This window comes from Bactrocera neohumeralis, chromosome 4 (assembly GCF_024586455.1).
Source record: "Bactrocera neohumeralis isolate Rockhampton chromosome 4, APGP_CSIRO_Bneo_wtdbg2-racon-allhic-juicebox.fasta_v2, whole genome shotgun sequence".
Lineage (NCBI taxonomy): Eukaryota > Metazoa > Arthropoda > Insecta > Diptera > Tephritidae > Bactrocera > Bactrocera neohumeralis.
Window position 1 is genome coordinate 62,927,999 of NC_065921.1, and position 19,678 is coordinate 62,947,676.

The 19,678-nt window shown below is 39.9% G+C and overlaps 1 protein-coding gene across 1 annotated transcript; it reads right to left on the reverse strand.

Moving 5' to 3' along the window:
- Window positions 1–234: 234 nt before the first annotated feature.
- Window positions 235–19,330, reverse strand: LOC126757470 (mucin-17). Its single transcript, XM_050471404.1, is given in 17 exon segments — window positions 235–1,086; window positions 2,215–3,992; window positions 9,101–9,406; window positions 9,487–9,604; window positions 9,667–11,228; window positions 11,511–11,564; window positions 11,635–11,811; window positions 11,886–15,318; window positions 15,320–16,908; window positions 16,966–17,457; window positions 17,524–17,682; window positions 17,810–18,092; window positions 18,156–18,358; window positions 18,423–18,527; window positions 18,588–18,677; window positions 18,736–18,888; window positions 18,983–19,330. Coding segments are annotated over 17 exon segments (10,890 nt in total). The 5' UTR covers window positions 19,032–19,330; the 3' UTR covers window positions 235–747.
- Between the last annotated feature and the right edge of the window lie 348 nt (window positions 19,331–19,678).

Here is a 19,678-nt window from a genome sequence, read left to right on the forward strand (position 1 = left end):
TATGAAAGCATCATACTTGCTCATACTCGTACATATTGGCAAATGCGGTGGCAGTAAAAAAATACATTTTTTTTTTATTAAATTTGGTTACACATAAAATAATATTTTATATGTACGTATGCGTTTATTATAATAGAATAGCTGTGTTTCATACTTTTCAAATTTAATAACTCTTATAGCATATTTTTACACTTCTTGACTTACATAGATGTGACAAGAATAGAAAAATAGTAATTTCAGTAAATTACTATGCATACAAATATATTTATTGGTAAATAAAATGTTACGTCATACATTGCAGTATAGTATAGTTGTAGGAGAATTCGATGAACATGGGTGCTTGATTTAGTCCTTATTGGGAGAAATTTAGCCGCTATTACTAAAATGCTGCATACATTAAAATATGAAATAATGTTTACATATTTAGTACATATGTATTTGTTTGCAAATTAAATGAAGAGTAATGAGAAAAAATGTTAAACACCATTTTGAAAAAAATCGTAAACATTTATGCAATTGAGAGAAACTTATAAAGGACTGAAGTCATTATAGTAAAACTTAATCTAGCAAAACAATTTTACGCTACTCCCCGTACAACATTCCAACATTCTATTGGATAAGTAGTTGTCATAGTGTATTGATCTTATAAATAGTTGTTGTTTTTCCATTGTTATTACTACTTTTATATCATATTTTTTATATTTTTATTATAAAAAATGATAAATATATGTATATATTGTATTATATTTAATTACCACCAACAAAATCATCATCGACCTTCTCACGTTTAATTTCAGTATTTTCATGCCCGTCCGGCAGAATACATTCATCTTGCGGCGCACTATTGCCATCAGTATTCTGTGTTATCACAACCACTTTGGCAGCTGCGGTGGCGCGTGTCATGCGCTTTGGTGCAGTTGAAATGGTGACAGCCGAACGCGTTGTAATCGTTTCGGATATGCTCTTTTCAGCCGAACTGCCTGCTGACAGATGTGGATTACGTGTCAATGTTGGCAAACGGCGCGTTGGTAGAGTTCCTGTTGCTGTTGAGGATGACACCGGGACTGAATTGAGTTTTTGTGGAATCTGTATTTTTTATAAATGGAAAATTTTTAAGTAAAAGTTTTGTTTGATGTTTTTATAATACATTCTACTACTCTTGGGTGAATAAACTATGATTTTAAAATTAGTATTGTTTGATCAGTCCTCTTATATCATTTTAGAATTTAATTTTGACGTGAAACTGATTTTAAAACGTGTAGCGATTTTTAAGTTGTTATTTAACGGCTCTTGAATTTTGACAAAAGGTTGTATCTTTCAGAAGTATATTAACGGTAAGTATATTAATTCGCTCATAGTTAGTTATGCAGTTAAGGGGTTATATTCACTTCTGATTTTTGTTTTTGCACATGTGTCGAATGCAAATGAATTCGAAAATATTCTCCGAAAATTTGAAGTCGATCTTCAAATGAAATATGTACTGAAATTTATAAATGCATTAAAAATATACTTTATAATGAGAATGAGAAAAAAAGTTTGCCTAGTTATTTTGCAACTTTTGATCCAAGTTTATCGAACCATTTTATCTACAAACCCAAAAAAAATTGGTATAATATTTCATTTAATATATATGTATATGATAATAAAAAAAGCTTATTAACATATATATATATATATATATATATAAAGACAAGTAAGGAAGGGCTAAGTTCGGGTGCAACCGAAAATTTTATACTCTTGCAACTTACAAGAATCGAAGCAAGGTCCAATTCATCCCATTTTTGACGTACATTCATTCCATTATCAGAGTTGTACTATCCCTAAGTTTCAATTATACATACATACATACATATATAGTATCTCAGACATTGACCGATATTTTCGAAGAAAAATCAACTATAGGTACTGGGGTCCAAATATTCGGTACCTAGGGGCTTGAACAGTTTTTGTTGGATTTGAACGTTATATAAAAATTGTTAACAAGAAGTTATTACAAAATATATACATAATTACAAAAATTATTTTAAAAAAGTATAGAAAAAAACTTATGAAAAAAAAATTGTTAAAAAATATTAAAAAGCAAAGCGAGAAAATACTATTAATATATTTAAAAAAAACGAAAAGGAGCCTACATTTAGGTGGAAATATCAATTTTTATTAAAAAAAAATATATACGGGGTGGGAAAAAAGTTAAGATAAATTTCACTTTCTCACCTGACGTATTGTCAACTCTCGCCCCATTCGTGGTGTACTTCTCAGCGATGTGGTTTTACCATCGTTAAGCGGTGTGTTAACGTTACTAGTAGTTGTTGCAATTGGTGTAGACGTCTGCATTGGAGGTTTGGTGTAAAAAATTCTTGGTGAGGCCTGTGTAGCCTTCAGTGTGGGTAACACAATGCTCGACGTAGTCGAAACAGTTGGCAACGATGTGTTCATGCTGCCTGTTATCGACGTCGACATTATACTGGACCTTGTAGATATTGATGATTTGTTCATCGGCATTGGTGAAGCTGCTAGCTGATAACCCAATAAACTATTGTCCTTATCTAGGACGGCAACTTGAGTTTTAGAACTTTGCAAATTCGATTTCTGTGACTGTTGCTGTATTGTGGTGGTGCGCACCACAGTGTTGGTAGTTTGTGTTGTTATAGCTTTTGATACTGATTGTATTGCTGGCGAAGTTACATTGGTCGTACTGGTAGTTGTCGCTATACCGATTTGTGCAGCATACTCGTCAATCAAACGCACAGCACAGTCGACATCTTTGGGTGTCAGCGTTGTTGAGTTGATCATGCTGTCAATAATCGTCTGTCGTTCGGAAAACGAAAGCATTGCAATGCGATAATAGTATTTTTTGAGACGTGCATCGAACTGACGTATGCTGGTGCGCAACAAAGAACGCTGATAATCCGATACAGTCGGTAATTGAGATGTTGCATTTGCTGGTGTGGCCATCGTGGGTGTAGATGTCGATGGCATCAATTTCGGTGTAATAACCGTGGTTGAGGGCAAATGTTTTTGCAATGCCGTTATGGTAGGCGTCAGTGCAGTTGTTGATGTTGTGGGATTGCTGACGGGCACAGGTGGTGCCACCGGTGTTACGTTTGCTACAGCTGTATTCGGTGCACAACTTGCAATCGTCGGCACAGACGTATTCGTAGCATCAGCAGTGATTTTTTCCACCTTTTGCCGGATGGAGGCCGGTATAACATTCTTGTTGGCCTCCAAATCGGCGCGTGTTATAAGTTTCGTTGACATCACTATGTAAGCGGGCAGTTCGCGTACGCCGGCCTGCACTTGCGCGTGTATACGTGTCGGATCAATAGCAGGCATTGGGCCGTCTAGATTTGGACAGCAGTAGTCGAGCAATACGCAGCCGTGATTACGATTATACTTAGCTGGATGCAAGAAGGAATACAGACGCGTACCATTTGAATCCAACTGTGTCGGCGTCAGTCCATAATAACCACTTGGATCATTTGTAGGCGTTTGATTGAGTGCCGAATTGGTAGCGGCTGCTATAGCCAGTGTACGCGAAGCCAAGGAATTCGTGGTTGCCGCGTTGTCTGAGCTTGTGCCCGACGTAATACCAGCAGCTGCTTGTTGTGCGGGCGTTGTGTGGCCATCCACTACCTCTTCTTTAGGCACTACCGGTGTGAATGGTAACTGTGTATCGTTAGCTATACTTGCGGTACTAGCGGCGGTGATTGTGGAGCTGCTGCTGCTGTTGGTTTGCTTGCCAGTCGATTGCGATCGTTGTATGACGCTGGCGTCAGAACTGCTTGTCGTGCTTGAGCGTTTCTCACGCATAACTTCTGCGGCTGTTGAAGTAATTTGTTGCTGTTGTTGTTGTTGCTGCTGTGAACGTGAACTGTTGTGCGTCGAATGTGGTACTGTGACACATTTCATTGGAGTTAACAGAGATAGCTCTTCTGTGCTGCCAAATTGCTGATCTGCTGCTTCAGTTTGGGAAGCATCTGTGTTTTCTTGAGCTAGATTAGGGAATATACAAAAACATAGTTGAGTTTTATAGGTATTTCAGTTTATTTAATTTAGTAATCGAATTGCCAAACTTGATTTGTTTATCATATATTCGTATTGGCACCACAAGGGGCTGCCCACAGGGTGCAGTACTATCCCCTCTGCTATGGAATTTGGTAGTGGATGAACTCCTCGAGTTGCTCACCAGCAATGGAATCCGCTGTCAAGGGTACACGGACGACATTGTCATAATGGCGACAGGCAGATTTGAGAGCAATCTCTGTGACATTGTCCAAAGGGGCTTAAACCCAGCAAAAACTACCGTGATCCCATTCACTAAGCGAAGATCTCTTCCGGGCCTGAGGTCCCTAACAATAAGAGGCACACAGGTGGAAATGTCGAAGGAGGTCAAATTCCTTGGCCTCACTTTAGACTCATCATTACGGTGGAGTAGGCATTTGGACTTAACACTGTCCAAAGCAACTAGAGCACTTATGGTATGCAGACGCCTGGTCGGCAGATCATGGGGATGCAAGCCAAGTATCATCAGATGGCTATATACCATGATAGTAAGGCCTATTGTCACCTATGGGGTGTTGCTTGGGCCACAAAAGCAGCTCAGTCTTCGGTGATCCGGAGACTGTCGAAGCTGCAACGACTTGCCTGTGTCTGTGCTTCGGGGGCAATGCGCACATGCCCCACGGTGGCACTGGAAGTCATACTGGAGCTCACACCGCTGCATCAGGTGATAAAACAAGCAGCAAACCACACCATGCTGCTAATGTCAGCAGAAGGCTGCGGAAGTGGGAAGATAATGTCCTCCAGACAGATGGACGTCCTAGCGGAAAGCACACCGCTAGTCCTCCTCCCAAAGGACGGCACCACGAAGAAAATAAACCTCAAAAAGAATTTCAAAGTTACTCTAGGCAGCAAGACGGAGTGGAGCGATTCCACGCTGGAAAGACTGCTGGAAGACAGTACCATTCAGTGGTACACCGATGGCTCAAAAACACCGGACGGTATTGGGGCACTAAACTACTACTAAACTGTCCATACCAATGGGATGCTTCCCAAGTATCTTCCAGGTTGAAGTTTTTGCCATATGTCAGTGCGCTGAAGTCAACCTCAGCCGCAACTATCGCAACCAGCGTTTAGGTATTCTTAATGATAGTCGAGGAATGCATAGAAAGGCTAAACCGCCTGTCCTTGTGCAACCGGGTGCAGCTAATTTAGGTGCCAGGGCACAAGGGAATAGAAGGAAACGAGAAGGCCGACGAACTGGCCCGCGCCGCGGCAGCGTCCAAGGTGATGGGACCAGAACCATACATAGCGGTAGGATCCCACACTTTTAAGGAGCTACTCCGCACGGAGGAGAGAGTGGAGAGAGAACGGCGTTGGCAACAGGCATCAAGTATGCGCCACGCCAAGATGCTCCTAGGAGGGTACAATCTCTCCAGGTTCAAGGAACTTATTCACCTCCCACAAATTCCGTCTCCTCGTCGCGATCTACACAGGGCACTGCAGGCTCAGGAAACGCTTGTCCAACATGGGCATAGTCTCCTGTGCTAACTGCCGGTTCTGCGACCTGGAACAGGAAACACTAGCACACCTAATCCTGGATTGCACAGCAATCTGTGGAAAAAGGCTTAAGGCCCTGGATTCCATGTATATCAGCAGGGATCACATCACCTCAGTAGCGCCCAGCAAACTCCTGGAACTAACTATTCAGGCTGCTGGGACTCTGGGAAGACATGTGATATAGGAGAGGGCATAGACCCTAGGTCGCGGTGCATTACCTCATAATACTATCTATCTATATATTTAGGTTAAGCTAATGGAAGAAGAAATAGGAGTGGTAAAATGTACTGTTACTTTGATATTGTTGCTACTAACGCATATCTTTGTACGAGCAATTTGCATTGACGGAAATTACAGTACAAAACGACTCGAGCTCTTTAACAGGGGATGGAGCTGGCGGAACAGATTGACGATTCGATATTCTGCACAATGAATGACGAAGCCCCCACCAGAGTAATGGGCACCTGTAATAGCTCGCCCGATATTACCATTGCTAGCGGTGGTCTGATAAATAGCATAACCTGGCGACCTATGCTAACTCTCGCATCAGACCACCTACCCATGATTATCTCGATCGAGAAACCTCCCGATTTCGATTCTGTGGACAACCGTACCTTCATTAACTTTAATAAAGCTAACTGGGCCGGCTTCACAGAGTTTACTGAGAGCACCTTTAACGCTCTACCCATTCCTACGGACGTATGCGTTGGCGAACGTCGATTCCGCAAGGTGCTCGCAGCAGCTACCGCTCGCTTCAACCCGGCTGGAAGAATAGCGGAAATCCGCCCCGACTTCCCAGTAGAAGCAGCCGTTTTAGCTAATGAGCGCGACACCTTACGCCATGCCGATCCCGGGGATCCCCGAATAAGGGATCTCAATTTGGAGATTCGGCGTATGGTAAATCAACATAAGCGGACGAAATGGATAGAGCACCTGAAGTCCTGCAACTTCTCTACCGGTGTGAGTAAGCTTTGGGCTAGTGTCAAAGCTTTGTCTAACCCGAAGAGACACGACGACCGAGTTGAGGTTCAATTCAATGGTCATGCCTCTTCGGACCCGAAGAAGTGCGCGAGCTACTTTAGCCGGCAGTTTACACTGCACCCTTCGGTAGACAAAGCCAAGAGATGTGTTAACCGACGGCTGCGCAAAATGCCAAACGACTGCGCGCCACTTACTTTCAGCGATGAGGAGGTTCAGAGTGTCATCAACAAAGCAAAATCTTCCAAATCCATTGGTCCTGATGGAATCAACATGCTAATGCTAAAGCATCTAGGCTCGACGGGAGTAGGCTACCTCACCAAGGTCCTCAATCTGTCGCTGACCACTCTTCAAATACCCGATGTGTGGAAAGTCGGAAGAGTGGTCCCACTACTGAAACCTGGGAAACCCGCCAACAAAGGGGAATCTTATCGACCGATAACTCTCCTCTCCCCAGTAGTGAAGACACTTGAGGCCTTGCTACTCCCGACCTTCACTCACCACCTGAGCCTAGCCAGCCACCAGCATGGATTCCGAAAAGTGCACAGCACCACCACAGCACTTAGCGTCATAAACGCTCAGATAGTTCATGGCCTCAACCAGAAGCCACCCTGCGAGAGAATGATCCTCGTAGCGTTGGACTTGTCAAAAGCTTTTGACATAGTCAACCACACAACGCTATTGCAGGACATTGAAAAAACCACGCTTCCTCCAGGGTTAAAGAGGTGGACCATGAACTACCTGAACGGTCGTCAATCATGCGTTCTATTTCGAGGTGAAACATCCAAACTGAGAAGAAGTAAACAGGGGGTTCCGCAGGGTGGTGTCCTCTCCCCGCTACTGTTTAATTTTTACATCTCGAAACTCCCGCAGCCACCAGAGGGGGTTTCCATAACTTCGTACGCAGATGATTGTACGATATTGACGTCGGGCAATGGAATTGATGGCATGTGTTCGAAGGTAAACAACTACCTCTCCGACCTTTCTCATTTCCTCACTGCACGGAACCTCACACTTTCCCCCGGCAAATCCACAGCGACCATTTTTACGAACTGGACGAAGGAGTATAGACTTGAGCTTAATATTGAAGTCGATGGCGTGAAAATTCCGACTGTAAATAATCCTAAGATTTTAGGTGTAACTTTCGATAGTCTATGCTCCTTCACTCCCCATACGATCACGATTATTGCCAAAGTACAGAGCCGCAACAAAATCCTCAAGTCGCTAGCCGGCAGCACATGGGAAAAAGACAAAGAAACGTTGTTGGCAACATACAAGGCAATCGGCCGGCCAGTCTTCAACTACGCAACACCTATATGGTCGCCTGGATGCAGTGGTACGCAGATGAGGAAACTCCAGACCTGCCAGAATACTACACTCCGGACCACGACGGGATGCCTTTTGATGTCTCCTATCGAACACCTACACAGAGAGACGCTTATGCTCCCGGTTAAGGAGCATAATGAACTCCTCTCCAAGCAGTTCCTGCTGGGATGTTTTCGTAGAAATCATCCTTGCAGCCATCTGCTTTGAGCGGAACCGCCTCCTAGGAGCATCAAAAGGTCCTTCCTTGACTACGTCGACGACGTCGTACAGTACGCCGACCGGACTTCGGACGCAACTGACTTTCGGGAGGTACTGACCGCCATTCACAGTGGATCCATTAACACCTTCACCGACTCCGTTCCCGTGAATGGGGTTCTTGGAGTCAAACCACCACCCATCGCAGACGAAGAGCTCGAGTTGCCGCGAGAAACGCGAGTGATCTTAGCGCAGCTTCGTTCTGGATATTGTAGCAGGTTAAACTCCTACCTATCCAGAATTGACCCAGACATACCCAATGTATGTCCTGCATGCAACGAGTCTCCGCATGACACTGACCACCTCTTTGCATGCCCTACCAAACCCACTCATCTAACACCCTTTTCCCTTTGGTCCAACCCCGTCGTTTCCTGGGCCTCCCGTTAGATGACGTCGATAACAACACAGATAACCCTTACCATCCTAACGAGGACTGATAATCCGTTAAAACAACAACAACTCCAGCTCTTTAAGTTACCCAATTATCAGCTTGAGTCTCAAACATCTACTCGGTGATTCGGAAACTGAAAACATTAATATTATGATAAGCGTGATGAGCTGATTCGATTTAACTACATATGTATGTCTCGCTGTATATACCCAAAACTGAGGGACTAGCAGTTTTTGAGGTATCGAAATTTGGAACGTGTTCTTTTCTCACCTAGAAACTGCTCATTTATCAAAACTGTGGTTATCGGAACACTATAGCATATAGCCATACAACTGCTACACATCGCAATCAACTCATTGTATGGAAAACATTATTATTTCACAAGATATTGTCATGAAATTTAGCACAGATTATTATCCAAGATAATGAAATATTATCCGAAGAATGTGTTCAGCTCGGACCATACTGGCATACAAACCGACCGAACCAACTCGATTTCTTGTATAGAAACTTTTTTATCTGCGAAGAATGTTCTAGATTTGTTGCAACCGAATTTAACGCTTTTTTCTTGTTGTTTCTTAATTCACTTACATTTTGTTGGAGATGTTTGGTCCACGCCGGGCGGCACTTTCGTTAATGCTGGCATAGCTGCCGGTGAAGATTTCAACGCATCGTTACCCTCTGCCGCAGAAATAACGTTTGGGCGCGCCGTTAGTGTAGGCAACTGTAACGGGGTTGTTGCTGTTGTAGGCTGGCTGACTATGCGTTTCTTAGCTGGAGCAAGTGGATCCTTTTGGGGGCTACGTTTTTGCGAAGGCTCTGTAGGTTTGGCTTCGCTTTCTGATACTCTAATGTCAGTCACTGAATGCGAAGATGAGATAGCCGGATTCTCAACAACTAGATAAAATTATAGAAAAAATAAATATGAAATTATTTAATTTTGCACAAATAATGGTAAAGTAATGAGAAAGCCTTACCTTGCTCTTTAACCTTTAAATTAAAATTTTTGAAATATGCTGCAACGGTGGAACGATTAATGCGAACACGCAATTTACGCAATTTCACTTTAGTGTCGAGCTGCTGTACCGTTAATTTCTGTAAAATAGGTTTTTTTTTAATAAAATCATAAATTTGAGTATACTACACGCATAGCTTACTCTTGGATGTTGTTGTGTGCCGTGTACGCCTGCGCGACCATCGACCTGTGTTGATGGACGGTTGTTGAAACGCGATGGTGTCAGACGTGACACTCTTTGCGGCAATGATGGCCGTTTAAACTGTGCAGCTGCTGGTGTGAACACTTTTTCAATGCGGCCATGCTTTGCAGCGGGTGGCGTATGTTTGGGCAATTCATTTGCAACAGCTTCCTTCGTTGCGTTTGACTCCGCCTCTGTCTGCCTCTTTCTTTTATTGGCATCACGTACATTCATTTTCTTCGATGAACTTTTATTCGCGTTCACCTCAGCGACTGCGGTTTGCACCACTGCTGTCTCATTTGGTTTCTGCTCGGCAACAGTGCTTACTTCGCTGGCGCTTAGATTGCCGCGGTTCGGCTCCGTCGTTGTGGCGGTCGCAATATTATCCATACGTATGGCACTTTCATCGGGCTCAAAGAGCATTTCTTCACCACCGTCTTCAGAGGTACTTTTCTTCTGTTGCTCTAACCACTCTTTGAAAGTGATTACCTTAGAACCAGGTGATTTTGTGGGTGATTTGCTTGAACTGCCTTTATCGGTACTCATTGCATCTTCGCCGGTCCGGTTGGGTACAACAATCTTCCTGTCCTTAAGCGACACAGTAGTTGTGGCTTCTACTTGCTTCGCTGGCACAGCTCTTTGTTGCTGCTGTTGTTGTTTATTTTGTTGCTGAGGCGGATGCTGCTTCTGTTGTTGCAGCAGCTGTTGATTTTTTTGTTGCTGTTGTTGTTGAATTTGTTGTTTTGGTGTTGACTTATGTGCTGTTTCAGCCGTTTTGGTGCTATCAGTTGGCCCTGCAGCCCGCAATGATTTACGTTTTGATGTTACATTTTTGTTGTCCAACTCTTCTGCTTTAATTTCTTTGCGCTCCTCGCTTATATTTAATGTATCATAACCATCGATGGCTTGCAATCGTTTAAAGCGTTTCACCGGCAATTGCAATGGATCAGTGTCTTCTGTTGCCATTGATCCGTGCGCATGATCAGCTTTTGTATCGATACGTGTTACAGCCGTTGGCGTGCCAGTCGAGGTGGAGGCTGCTTGTTTAACTGTGCTTTTAGACGTTGTGTTCTTTTGTTGTTGTGTGGACTCATCATTTGCACGTGCTAACTTCTTGGTTGACTGTTGTGCATTTTCCAGCTCAGCTCTACGTTTCTTACCCGGCTCGGTCGATGTTGTTGTGGTTGGTAACTTTTCATGTTCCTGCTTACGTTTCACCTCTGGTGTGTGAGTTTTATTAGCGCTATGACTGGTGTTGATTGATTTTTCGCGCGTTTTAGAAGTTTTTAAATTATCGGCGGTTAACGATTGCTTAACTTCGGAGGCAGTGCTATACTTTGTTGCCACATTGGTTGCACTCTCGTGTGTACTCTTGCTACTTTTCGTTGATTTGCCTTGCTTCTCTTGTGCGCTCATGTTTGCTGGACTTTCCTTTGCGCTAAAGGATTTAATGCCTCGTTGGGCAAGCGCAGCGGCATCAGGTTCACCTTCGCTGGTGTCGACGTCATCGTGGTGTATGCGTGCTGTTGTGTGTATTAAGAATTAATATAGAGTCATAAAACAAAAAATAATTTATAAAAAATAAACAAAAAATTAATAAAAAATTAAAAAAAAAAAATTAAAAAAAAAAAACAAAAAAAAACTTATAAAAATTTTAATAAATAATAAAATAAAAACATAAAATTTAATATTAATAATAAATAAAATACTTTTAAATAAAATTAAATAAAAAACAAAATAATTAAATAAATAAAATACAAAAAAAATTAACAAATAACAATTTATAGATTAAATTGAGTACTTACACGATTTTCGTACCGACTCCCATTTTAATTTTTTGCTCAGCGACTTTTCTTGTTCTAATGAAAAATCGAAGACAAAAAATAGTGAAAAAGTTATACAACATCAAATAGCTTTTATATTACTTACCGTTATTTTCGTCTAATGTGTTTGGCGTGAGATCACGCATGCGCTTGCGTGTCAAATTCGTTGTTGGCGTCGCTGTAACATTTCGACTGCTATTCGGTTGCTCTTTTTGCAGTTTTTGTGTAGCGTTTGCCGAAATTGGCGTTTGATTTGCAGCTTTAGCGCCTTTTTTGTGAGTTTCTATAAGGAAAAAAATAGACAGAAAAATTCGTTAAAAAATTATTTTCTACATTAGTATGATTATTATTATTAACCGTTTTTAATGCTAGGCGAATGATCGGCAGCGCGCGTGCGCATTGAACGACGTGTCGCGCCCTCATGTTCGTCCTCGTCAGCCGACTGCAGTTGTGGCGATTGAGAAATTATTTTTATATCTGCATTATTGCGTATACGATTATGTTTCGTGGTTCTGCTGCCGCCACTTCCAGTTGCTGGTTCCTTCTCACTTTCCACAGCACCTTTCTCCTTCGTTGTTGGTGTTTGTTGCGTAGAAAACTCTTGCTTACTTGATTGATCTGTATTTTCTGTGTCGCCCTCGTCTCCATGAGTTTGACTTGAATCATTTTTTACAGTCGTGTTAACAGATTCAGCATCGACATTCTTATTTGCATTTTCATCTGCTGTTTGAGTTTTTGCATTCACATCTAACGTGGTGTTTACGGTTTCTTTTAATGTTCCAGCTTTAGCTTGGTCGTGTTCAATTTCGTCGGCATTCACCGGTGCATCTTCTACTACGACTTCTTTATTTAAATTCTCGTTTGCAATTTCGTCGACCGTTTGCGTATCATTTGGATTTTCTAATTTATCGGTACTACCCACAACTTTTGTTGCTGCTTTCCCATCTGTGGATTCAGCTACATTTTTATTCTCTATTGTAGTGTCAGTTTTCTTTCGTTCATTTTGTGTTATTTCTTCCTCTACTTCAACTTCCACATTCGTAATCTCTTGTTTCTGCGTGTTTTCAGCAACTCTTCGGGATTTAGCTCGTTTTTTCGTGGCATTTTCGTCAACTTTTGTTGCTTGCAAGACCTTTTGGACGCTTTCGGCAACAGTTGTAGTTTCCACTTTACCTACATCATTGCTTTCTACAATTTCCGTGTTGTTCTCTTCTTGCTTTTGTGAACATTTATGTTCCTTTTCTTTTTCAACTTTCTTTTCAAGTGTACCTTCTGAATTTTCTGCAACTGTTTTAGCTTCCGGTCCCTTTTCGGCAGACTCTTCTTCCTTTTTGGTCTCAGCTATAGCTTCCGGTCCCTCTTTTTCAGCAGACTCTTCTTCGTTTTTAATCTCCGCTTTTTTCTCTCGTGTTTTATAGAATTTTCCTCTTCTCGAAACATATTTTTCGCTAGCGCTATTTGGAACAACTCCATATTTCTTAGATTTATCAGTGTTTTCAATAGCAGCCGTTATTTCTTCAGCTTTCTCAGTGCTTCCGCTAATAGCTGTTTCCTTTTCAGCTTTCTTTGTACTAAGAGTAGGTTCCGTTGTTTCTTTATTAACTTGATATTCATGCTTGCTTTCGTTGGTTTTTTGAGATTCGCAGCGCTCGTTTTGGGTTTTATCGACGTTTGCACTCATTGTGTGACCTTTATTATCGTTCTGCTCTACTTGACTAGTATTTTCATTATCGTTCGCACCTCCCTTTTCTTCTATCACTTCTATATCTTCTCTTCGACTCTCAATAGTGGATGCTATTAACTTGCTTTCGCTTTCTTCTTCGCAATTTTGAGTAGTTTCAGTTTCGGTAGAGTCTGCATTTGATTCCATGTTCAACTCTTCAGAGAGTGCCGAATTCTGCCCTACAGTTTTCTTATCGCCTGTTTCGGTTTCCATTACAGTTGGTGCGTTAGATTCCTTTGCTTCCCAAGTCCCAATTTTAGATTCCTTTTCAACGTTCAGTTCACTCTCTGACACTTTCTTAGTATCTTTAGTAGATTTCGTTTTCCGTATATATTTCTCAGTTTTCCATTTTAACTGCCGATAATCGGTAATTTTGTCATCTTCTGACTTTGCTTTTACCTCTTGGGTTTCTTCTAAATCTTCAATTGTTTTATCTGTAAGTTTATCTTCCTTCGAAATAATTGTTGCCTTTGTTTCAGATTCCTTACTTTTTGAGTCTTTCTCTTCTTTGTCTGTAGATTTTTTTGAATCACTCTTTGATTGCTCCGAATTTTTTGTCTCTTTATAATCAACTCTTGTTGACGTTGAAGTTTTTTCCTCTTTCGAAACACCCCTTGCTTTTTCCTCCTTTGAAACTCTCCTGGATCTATCGGCGAACATTTCATGATTTGATTCATTCTTAGCTTCTTCTGAGGTTTTTTTCTCATTTGAAACTTTAGTTGCATATATCTCAGATTTTTCGTCCTTCTTTGAGCGCTCTATAGAATAACCTCTTACTTTTTCCTCCTTTGAATCTTTCCTGGATCTATCAGCGGTCTTTTCATGTTTTGATTCAATCTTAGCTTCTGCAGATGGTCTTTTCTGATTTGATACTTTATTTACATTTATCTCAGATTTTTCGTCTTTTGAATCCTTCTTTGAGCGTTCTATAGATTTATCATATCTTGAAAGGCGCGTCGATTTTGCCTCATTTGAACCTTTGTTTGTCCTATGTGTAGAGTCTTTTGATTCACCCTTAATTTTTTCGACACTTTTTTCGTCTGTCGAGTCTCTTTTACATTTGTCATCAAATGTTTCTGTTGAGTCTCTTTTAGATTTTTCATAAAATTTCTCTTCTTTTGGAGCCTTCTTTGGTATCTCCTTAGACTCTCTTGAATCAGTCTTTGTTTTTTCAGCAGATTTTCCTTCGTTTAAACCCTCCTTAGCTCTCTCTGTAGACCTTTTGGAAGAACTCTTTGATCTTTCTTCTTTTGAGTCTCCCCTCATTTTATACTCAGGTTTCTCTTTTGATTCCTTCATTTCTGTTTCACATTTGCGATCACTCATCGACTTTCCCTCTTTCGAAGTTTTCTTTGTTCTATCTGTAGAATCTTTAGAATCAGTCTTTAATTTTTCTGCAGGATTTTCTTCCTTTGATTCTTTCTTTGCTCTCTCCGTAAACCTCTCATATTTCGATTCTCTCTTTGACCTTTCTGGAATTTTTTCACCCTTTGAATATCTTTTTGTATCATCTGCAATTTTTTCTAATCTTGAATCCTTATTTGCTTTATTACAGATTTCTTTCGATGAATGTTCTGCTTTATCCTCAACTTTCATGAATTTCGAATGCTCACTTACTTTTTCTACAGATTTATCAGTACTTCGATCTCGCCTGCTTTTACTTCTAGGTGTTTCATATTTAGAATACCTCTTTGAGTTATCGCCCGATTTTTCATCTCTCCTAGATATATCAGCTTTATCTTTAAGATTATCGTATTTAATATCTTCTTTCGCTTTCTCTGTAGTATTTTCTACTTTTAAATCTTTGTTTCTTTCTTCTGCTGATTTTTCAACGGAAGAATCTTTTTTCTTTACATCTGAAGGCATAGGCTCCTTCGATCTACTTTTTGTTGTAACCGTTGGCATTTCTTGCTCTTTCGAGTCTATTTTGGCTTTTTCCATGTTTACGTCGGCTGCTGTCTCACTCTCCTTTAAATCAGTGTGCCTTTCACCTTTTGCTTGGGTGTTTATTTTCCGTAAAAGTTTTTCATTAAGAACTTTTGATAAATCGGTCTTCTTCAAGGAGACCCACTAGTCCACGCACTCTTTTATCGTGTCTTGGTGTCAATTCAGGCGTTTTGCACTTTTCTAAGCACATCATATCTTCGGGTTTAGGTTGTGTCTCTGCTGTAGCTTCTTTTATGAGTTTCTTTTCATCTACATCTTTTACTGTGCTGCTATGTTCACTCTCACCTACTTCTTGCTTTCCACCTACAGATTGTGGTTCCGCTACTTCGCTTGGAGTTTTTTCAATTTTTCTACCACGAGGCGTTTGAGATCTTTCGCTGCGTTCACTATTCGAAACTGCTCGTAAAACCTCTTCCTTTTTTTCGTATCTAGGCTTCCTGTATTGAATTTCAGAACTTGTCTTATCCGTCTCTATATTGGATTTACTCATACTCTTGCTGTTATCATCAATTTTGTTATCCGTTTTTTGTGTATTACTTTTGTTCCTGCTGGATTGTGACGTTTTTCCCACTTCTTTCATATTGACACTGTCGATATCTTCATTCGATTTCCCATCTTTAGATACAAGCGTTGCATTTTTCTTTGCGTCCGTTATATACACATCATCCACAACTTTTTCTACATTTGCTTCATCACTAGCTTTTGATGCAGTTCCCTTCGTGTCATTGGTAGACTTTGATTCTTTCTCGGTTGGTTTCTTGGTAAGAATCTGTGATTTACTTTCCGTAAATTTGGCACTCACGGGTGTCTGTGAACGCCTTAGGCTCACGCGTTGTTTATCCGTTCCACGCATTTTCTTAACAGTTTCTTGCGCTGCTTTGGCATTTTTCGACCTGGTCGCACAGTCTTCCTCATTCTCCTTTTGTGGTTTTGAATTTTCTGACGAGCTTTCATTTTTAATTTCACCCTTTTTGCTTTTTTCAGTCTCCTCAGTTTGTTTCGTAGCATATGCAGCTATTATTTCATTTTGTTCTTCGTGCTTCTCCAATTGCAACTCTGCATTTGTTTCCTCTCCCGTGTTCAACTCGAAATTTTCTTCATCGATGTCTTTTTCGGCAAGCGCTTTGGTATCATCCTTTTCTATTTCGTTTTCGTCACCTTGGCTTTTAACATTTTTGCCATCTGTTTTTATCGCACTCTCGCTCTTGCTTTCATCTGCCAGCTTTTTAGGAGCTACATTTGCCACTACATTTCTCACTCCATCTTCATTACAAATATTTGGAGTTTTATTAGTTGCACTTTCTACTGCAACTGCCGCTTCTTGCAGTTTATTAGCATTTCTTTCGCTCACTTCTCTTTCGTTGCACACATTTGCAGTGCACTCTGTGTCACTTTGTTTTGTATTTAAGTTTTCGTTTGTCTCAACGTTCTCCATTGTTTCGACAACCTGTTCACTTATGACTTCTAGTTGGTGGACAGATTCATCAATATTTTCAGTAGTTGGCAAGTTCTGCATTACAACATCATCAGCTTTTTCATTTGCTGTAACACTTATTGCGTCATTAGTACTTCTATCATAATCTGGCATTTCTTTACATTCTTCAATAGTATTTTCCTTAATTTTATTCTCCAAATTACTTTTTTCTTTTTCAACGTCTTCCTCCACAATTTCTCCCATATCGATTTCCATTGTTTCAGTTGTGGATGGCTCTGCGGAAGATAATGCATTGGTTAGTAATTCTAATTTCAGTGTTTTAAGATGATCACCTTGAATTACTCCTGGCTTCACAATTGGCATGCCATCCACGTGACTATCACAAGCAATTGCACTTTCTGGCATATTATCCGTTTTATCTTTGGCCTCATCTTTACTATCAATTACAACTTCATCTTCAGGTTCGACTTTATCAATATGTTTCGTATTAAATTTAAGCCCCTCTGCTTTATCATTTGCTACGGATAGCACAGTATCTATACGCTCCAATAGCGTATCCTTTGATGTTGAATTTATTTCCGCATTCGACAATTTATCATTCGAAATATTAGGCGTTTCTTGTTTTCGTTGACGACTTGTTGTTACCTCGGCGTCAACATACTGTCGTACTCGAAATTTCGACGTAACATTTGCATTTTTTTCCAATACAGAGCCCTCCTTAGAATTTTCCTCAAATTTCGACGTCATTTTTGTCGGTGTATCCTCCTTATCACTTTTATAATCATCAGAAACCGTGGGGGAAGGCGTTGACCCACGTATTTTGTCTGTAGGTTTTTTTCATTTTTACTTCCACCTTATCTTACTCAATAAGTTATGAAATATATACTTACCTAGATTAGCACGTTCATAGTTGGAGTCGTTGGACAATTCAATAATATGCCGTTCATCATAGTCCACATCACTCAACGTAACGAATGTATCAGCAGATACATCGGAGTATATAAACGAATCAGTATCGCTTTCCGATTCATTTTCAATATTTTCCAAACCTAACAAATTGACGTAATATAATTGCATATTAAAAATACATGTTTAAAAATTTGTTTAAAAAATATACAACTATTTTTTATATATACAAACATTTAGTAACAAATATATGTATACTACTATGCTTACTTAAAGGATCTTCTGCGGGATCTTTAATCTGTGGTTTCTCAGGTTTTATAATGGTTGTCTGCGAACGTTCAACAATTCGCTTAGACCCTGTCATTGGCGTGTTATGCTTGCTACTGTTAAGCGAATTACTGTTACTGCCGGTTGTTGAAGTAGCAGCTGAAATTTGTTTACGCGATGTTGACGGAGTGGGCGAGGCTACCTTACCTGAATCACTAGTTATTTTCGCATTTTGTATACCACCACTTCTATTGCTTTGTAATATGCGTGTTGTTGGCAACACGTTCTGCAAAATAAATAAATCAAATAAATTTGATTTGTCAAATGAAACACCCATACTATAACTTACATCATTTGAATTTATTAACTTTGTTGATGCTGATGCTTGGCCCAGATTCTGTTGCACCGTTGGTCTTACCGTAGCCACGGATTTAGTTTTGTTATTGCGTTCCACAGTTGTTTTAGCTGCTTCTGTTTTGTTTGTTTTCATGCTAACACTAGATACAGGCGTTGGTGAGTTGGTACCTTTTGCCATTGTAGTTGTGGTTGTAGCTATAAAATATATAATCCAAATTAAATTCCCAACAAAATAATATGATTTAAATCTGAACCTCACATTTTTGTACTGTTTTGTTGGGTTGAGTAACCTTAACATTGCTTTGTTTAGGTTGGGGTTTATTAGTTGATTTCGAACCATCTGCATTTGGATTGAATGGCTCACCTAAATTATATATAAGCTTATATGTATTTAAACTTGCAAAACTATTTTACATTTTTATACCTAATTCTTTTACAAGCATATCGAGCGAGTCCATGGAAACGCGAGAATATCGTGAACTGTGTTCACTACGCTGGCTCAGTTTTGCAGGCCCTTATGAAAAATATTTTGAATAAAACACACAGCACAAGTTGACGCACCACAAACTTACCTTTTTTATGCATTACGGACTCGTCGTCCGAGTTATCATCGAATAAACTGTCGAAAATATCTTGATCTATAGAAGAAGAGTCCTCATCATCTGGCATAGTAACAAGATTAGTCCTGTTACGACCTTTAGTAGTTGCAGTTTGAGTACTCATTGCTTAAGACATGAATATCGAATTATTAGTAGAAAAGTATAAATTATAGGCATTGTAAAAAACAATTATCATGAGTTTAGAGCAATTTATACTTACTTGGTAGAATTAAATCTTCGTACTCTTCCAGGTATTCAATTTCGTCCATTTTTAAATATATATTTGTCAGCAAAATGTTTATTCTTTTTTTGCATTCACCCTTACGCCATTGCTGCCTGCATTTATATTACGCTAAAGGAAATCTTATAAAAACTCGCCGTTAACGTGTTCTTATGTATATATAATATTTAGTTCTTCTGCACTGTACTCTTTTTGTTCAATATTCAGTAAAAATTTGCAATACTTTAAACACTTTAAATTGTCACATTAATGTAGATATTTGCACTGAAAATAATCTTTTTATAAATCTGCGAAACTCACAAAAAGAACAAGCGGTACCGCGCGCGTACATCCACAAACTTGGTTGTATATTGTTTTTGTGGATGTCATTCATGCCCGCAATGGTTGACAGGCAATTCAATGTGGGCATTAATAGGTGTAGAAATGACAAATTTTGGAAATGCAAATATATTTGCGAATTAAAATCTTTATGTATTTGCTTTAAGTTTTTTATGGACTTATTATGTTTTTTGGGTAAAGCTAATATATTTACTATAATGCAGCTTTTAATTAAACAAAGTAACAGTTCGAAAATGTTTTAGACATTGTTAAGTAATTGCAATAATGTCCATTTATTTGTCACTACAAATGCTATAGCTATAAATATTTGGAGAGTTGGCAACTTTAGCCATATTG